This window comes from Ceratina calcarata, unplaced genomic scaffold (assembly GCF_001652005.2).
Source record: "Ceratina calcarata isolate Rehan_Ccalc_2016 unplaced genomic scaffold, ASM165200v1 scaffold392, whole genome shotgun sequence".
Taxonomy (NCBI): domain Eukaryota; kingdom Metazoa; phylum Arthropoda; class Insecta; order Hymenoptera; family Apidae; genus Ceratina; species Ceratina calcarata.
In genome coordinates this window covers 38,638-43,919 of record NW_017162541.1, presented here as the reverse complement: position 1 = coordinate 43,919, position 5,282 = coordinate 38,638, and the positions used below count along the sequence as shown (strand labels likewise).

Here is a 5,282-nt window from a genome sequence, read left to right as displayed (position 1 = left end):
AAACTAGGAATAAAAAAGGCAAGGAGAAGAATGACAAGGGGAAAGAACAGAGCGATCAGTACTTCGACGACATCATAACTGTAGATGAAACTAGTACGAAGGACTTTGAATTTTTATCAAACGCCCCAGTCTCCGAGGACGATCATTTTGTTTTCAAATCGGAAAAGAACTGGAACATTGATACCTCCAAATTCTCTGAATTCTTTACCCTTGATTTGAAAACGTTGTCTGCAGCAATCGAATCAATTCCCTTTAACGAGAACGTTAATATCGACAAGAAGTATTTTACTGTGAGTCTAATAATATACTAGAAACAGTCTGTAAAAAGCGAATGTTGTTTAAATATTATTAATTGTTAGGACGATCAATTGACAAGCATTTATAATACTGCTGAACAAGGAAAAGAAAAGTATAGCAAAATAGTAAACAACTCTGAGGCTGTAGTTACTGATAAAAAGAATGAAAGCGAGATACAGGATTCGATAGATGACATAGACTTCTTATTGTCGCTTCAAAAGCCTGTAAATGAGTCTACGGTGACGCTGAAATCACTACCTATCTCTTATTCGCCTGGTACACATTTACTATGTAATCAACATTCTAAATCTTAAAAGTTGATCAACGTTTGACCATGGATGCTTTATTTATAGATTCGCAAATTGTAAGTAAGCCCAGCACGTCTACCAAACCTCTGGACTTGGAGAAGTGGTTGGACTCTGTGTTGGATGATTAAACAAATATTTTTATTGTTAACGAATTTTTTACATAAATATATCTAACGTTTAATGATATAAACGTATGATACGTTGTTTCATTGTAAGTCAGACACACTGAACGAGTCAGTATACTTCAATCACATAAATTGTTATTTTGGTAGAAATCACGTTTTTACGATCACCCTAAAATCTCAGAGAAACTAAACATTAATAGATTAATAAAAATACGGAAACGGTTACTGAGGATGTATTATTCTAAGCAAATCTTTGGCAATGTTAATCGAAAATGCACGGCTCAGTCTAGACTGTGTTTCGTTATGGTTTTTAGTCACCGAACTGCATATTGAGGTATGCTTTCATTTTGTCGTATACGATCAGCATGATCGCGCCTCCTGGCCCTAATCTTAATACCTTTGGTAGCAACCCTTTATACAAAGCTTGGAATCTGAAAATATGATTACATATAATTCATATGCATATACAGGGTTTTAAGAAATTATATGTCGCAATCATAGGATGATTCTACACCCTCGATTTGGTAAAAATTGATCTAAGATTTCGTAAAATTGACCTTGATCTGGAATTTCAAGGTATTGAACGAAATTAACAATATGACGACTTCGAATAACACGCAAGGATTATTACAGAGAAGTAAGGGTTCATACAACCTTAAGCATAAAAAATTCTGAGTACGAAAGTATTATACCAATGAGGGCTTTGAATTAGTAGTTCTTGATATGTTCGTAAAACTAAAAATTCGTAATTTTATTTCAAGAGTTGACCCTACGGTGACCATCCGTTCTGTATTTCAGCAGCCAATCCCCGAAATTTTTTAAAAAAATACGAAACATAAGGATGTTCGGTATTTGTCTCTGGGTATAAAAGAATTATCTTACCCTTCTCTATGATACACTAAGTAAATAGTCCTGAGGGTGCCCTTATACTGAGCTCCCTGTGGGCCTTGAATACGACTCTTGGCAACATCAAAAGGAATATTCATACAGGATGCCACTGTCCCAGATATAAAACCTATAGCAAACTACATAATCAACAGTTTAGTTATCGTTAATGCGGATTCGTTGGAGAGAGAAATAATCTACCTTAAGTACAAGCTCCGGAACATATTCTTTCTGGTTTTGTAACAGAGGAAGGATAGAGTGATAAATGCCGAAATAAAACGAGTTGAAAACGCCGTTCCTCATTACTGTTGCAGATAAACCTTTGTTAATTCCCTTCAACCCGAAACCTTGTTCGGTTATAATGCGTCGAGTAACTTCGAACGTCGATGGACTAGCGCTTATGTGCTTGCGGTTCGATTGCATCTGTACTTTGACCACTTCGAACGGATTAACGATAATCCCCTCGGTAACACCGGTTAAGAATCCAGCGCAGAAGTAAACCTGAAGAAATCGTGTAATCGTTCATATTTCGATGTTCCTTTAAACGTTAATTTTAATCGCGAGAGACTCGCTTGACCGAGGCGTTTATTACGCGATACATACCGTTGATTTCGGCGTTTGATTGTTAAAAATCTTCTTATATTGTTCAAAGGAGAAAAACTAAAAAGAAGAGTAGGAAAAAAATACAAAATGCAAAAGTCCCGTGGCAACGAAAAGAATAAAAAAAAAGATAGGTGTTGCGTACTTTCACAGCTCGTTTAGGAGTTTCCATAAGAACTGGTGGTAATATACCTTTCCAAAAGGCGGCGAGTCCTTCGTTCACATACATTTTCCTCATACAATCGCCGATCCCTGTGATTTCCATAAAATTACAGTTAAATACGCATTAATTGATTATGAATAACGGTGAATTCCCTCATCAAATGAAATGATACAATGCCTGTATAATAAAGAGCATCCTGCGTCCCCATTTTCACTTGCAGCTGAAAACGCGTTTTAATTAAATCCATCGGATGCATTATGCAAGCTTCCACGAAGCCTGCACAGCCTCCGGCACCTATTTGGATAGCAGCCTCCTTGAAGATGCCCGGTTTAGGGCGCACGATCTCTAAATGACTCATCTTTCAATTTCCTTGATAAACCCTTAGTTCGTTAATCCTCCCTTATTTTTTATGCATTATATTCCCCTCGAACTTCGGAGTTTCTCCTAAAACAAATACACCTTATATTACCAATAAATCGTAATTTGAGAAGTTTGCAAGTTTGTAAAATAAATAAATTTGACAAAAAGGATATTACCGTGTTGTGAAAAACAAAATAATTAAATCTTTCTATGTACGATTACACGATGACTTTCAGAAAACGTAGGGTAATGAATGATGTGGCAATGTATCTTATTGCCATGAACGTTGATTACGTAATTAAAGATTTTAAGTTAATTGTCGTCGAAACTCGAATTTGTTGTCAGATCAAAACGATCGTTCGTTGTTTAACGAGTTCAATTATTGCGTCATTATGGACGAATATTGTATGAGCTTGCATTAAGTGCATTCGAATGATCTGATAGCTATTATCAGAGATATCGACAATAGGAGATAACAATCAAGAATACAGATACAATCAACAATACATCCGATTGCACTTTTTATGTAATCGTGGAAAACAGAAAATCAGGAGAAAACGGATTAAAATAAAAATGTCATTGTTTTATGAACAAGGAATATAATTTCTAACAGAGTGTATGTACATGCGACGATTACAAAAATTTTACGCAATTTAAAATGAGTTGCAGTTTCTCAAAATAAAACAGGTAACAAGATTTGCATATATATTATTTATATACACGGTTCACTTCGATTTTCAACTGTTCGACTGTCCACCTGATTCTCACATGTTTACAAGAAGAATAAGGAAAATTAATTAAAACAGTATTGATGTATTAACAATAATCTGTTTGATTCCGGAATCGAGAATCAAGACAGTCCATTAATGATCAGAACGGTGGAAAATGACGGCATAACGAATGCAGTATTGCGGTATAATTAGCGGCAGTAAATTACAATTGTTATTCAACAAAAAACTAGGACAAATTGATAAGCTTTCGGTTATTAATGTTAGCGAACGTGCCGGGCGGCGGTAAAGAGTACGATTCTAATTACATAGGAAATACGTAATGGCCAGGACGCTCGGTCTCATCGATAAAATAAACAGACAGCTCTGTCAGTTGATTGAACTGACTAAAACGGGCCGAGATAATAACAGATTCTTTGTCCACTCTCGCGATATCCTCTTTCCTCGAAGTAAACCGTACTCCCGTAACCTTGAATCATTATCGCCGCCATTTTGCCATTGCATGTTCTAATCGAAGCAATATCTACCTCCGTCCGATGCCGCCGTCTCATCGTTCGCGAACCGCGCGCCGTTAAATAGTCCCGGAGCGTTGGCAGATAGTATTAGTCGGTTCGCGGAATTAATTTTATTTTACTACTGTTCCTTTTACGCGAGTATAATCACAGTGCGATGGAGGTTAGACATAGAAAGGTTTGTTTTTCATATTTTCTAGTGACGATTTATTAAACAAATTACATATTTAAACGATGTATCGTTCTGTCGCGACTTGTTATTACTTATGCGGTTCGAAATAAACAGTTGAATTCAATAAAAAATACGTACTTTCCGGGGTGCATTTGTTCGGGCAATTGTGTGTACGTGTGTGTCTGTGTTCGCTCGAATTCGACCTGAGAACGTCACGAGAAATGTTTGAATTAAAATATATGATTTCTATAATGATTTCTTTATAAGAATAATCGTGACTCTGTGTCGAAAGGGGAAATACGATGACTGTCAATAATCATGGATAAGTTTAGTTATATAAGTTTAGTTCAACACGTGACAGAAATTCTATATATATGTTTGTATATAACACAGTTATACTATTGTCGTAGTGGTTACTATTTTATTATTCCATACGTCGTTACCTGCGGCGTTCGACGGGCATTAATTAATTTTAACACGATTAATAATAAATTTCGTTAGGGGTTTGGCGCGATCATTTCACACTGTCACTAAGAGGGAACGTGGCCGTGGCACACGTTCGGTCATGCTCGTAGTTCGCATTTGGACTGACGTTATTTAACATCAAGCACGTGTCCGGTCCGTGTTGATAAGCAAGAAATTTGTACTATATTATGTATATTTCGGTATCACGTTTAACAATTTGATGCGCTCGTCGGAATTCGAAAATTTCGCGGTACCCTCCAGCGTGGTGATGCTTTTATTTCTTTTAACAATTCCCATCGCGTAAAGAACTCGTCGTATATCGTTGCCCTTGTCAGCTGCTTCCGTTGCACTTTAGATGCAATATATTACAGTAAGTTTAGAATTTTAATTATTCTACTTGCAGTATAAACGTATTCTGATTAGTGTACGAGGAATCGTAATTATTCGTGTAGTGTTAGGTTAGATGTTGGTTAATGTCTGTAATTATTTCGAGCTTATCTTTCGTCTCATTTTTTTTAATAATATCTTCACGGGGCTAGACTTTTCATATCTTTATCTTGGGAATTATGTGTCGTAATTTGAAATATCCGTAGCATTCGGTTATTTTTGTATAAGGTAAAGGAAGTAGTACTGGGACAAAACGAATTTTGGAACCAGTACTTAGACA

The 5,282-nt window shown here is 36.2% G+C and overlaps 3 protein-coding genes across 16 annotated transcripts in view; 2 read left to right on the top strand and 1 right to left on the bottom strand.

Moving 5' to 3' along the window:
- The window catches only part of LOC108626288 (Apoptosis and caspase activation inhibitor), a 6,101-nt gene extending 4,551 nt beyond the window's left edge, over positions 1-1,550 (top strand). The window contains exons 2-6 of one of the 3 annotated variants that reach the window (XR_003389373.1): positions 8-290; positions 360-573; positions 651-1,064; positions 1,201-1,367; positions 1,529-1,550. The gene's annotated coding sequence lies outside the window, so the exon portion shown is untranslated. Of the gene's footprint in view, positions 1-7; positions 291-359; positions 574-650; positions 1,065-1,200; positions 1,368-1,491 lie in introns of those variants that run through there. The other 2 variants (XR_003389374.1, XR_003389371.1) reach the window with 2 other exon arrangements.
- LOC108626286 (mitochondrial 2-oxodicarboxylate carrier-like) lies at positions 722-4,723 on the bottom strand. 8 transcript variants are annotated; one of them, XM_026814694.1, is made up of 8 exons: positions 4,594-4,708; positions 4,289-4,353; positions 2,556-2,822; positions 2,361-2,467; positions 2,219-2,275; positions 1,817-2,116; positions 1,613-1,755; positions 722-1,161 (listed from the first exon to the last, which is right to left on the bottom strand). In XM_026814694.1, exons 3-8 carry the CDS (start codon positions 2,734-2,736, stop codon positions 1,041-1,043), a joined length of 909 nt encoding a protein of 302 aa, XP_026670495.1. In that variant the 5' UTR covers positions 2,737-2,822; positions 4,289-4,353; positions 4,594-4,708; the 3' UTR covers positions 722-1,040. The 8 variants fall into 8 exon arrangements, with proteins under 8 accessions (XP_026670495.1, XP_026670498.1, XP_026670494.1 ...); XM_026814697.1 differs by lacking the exon at positions 4,289-4,353 and having other exon boundaries at positions 4,594-4,723; XM_026814693.1 differs by lacking the exon at positions 4,594-4,708 and having other exon boundaries at positions 4,289-4,555.
- NTPase (ectonucleoside triphosphate diphosphohydrolase NTPase) overlaps positions 4,027-5,282 on the top strand; it is a 38,511-nt gene continuing 37,255 nt past the window's right edge. For 3 of the 5 annotated variants that reach the window (XR_003389368.1, XM_026814692.1, XM_026814690.1), the window contains exon 1: positions 4,078-4,156. Coding sequence is in view for 4 of the 5 variants with exons in the window: in XM_026814692.1 (XP_026670493.1) it covers positions 4,136-4,156 (21 nt within the window). In the remaining variant the exon portion in view is untranslated. Of the gene's footprint in view, positions 4,157-4,794; positions 4,986-5,282 lie in introns of those variants that run through there. The other 2 variants (XM_018026876.2, XM_026814691.1) reach the window with 2 other exon arrangements.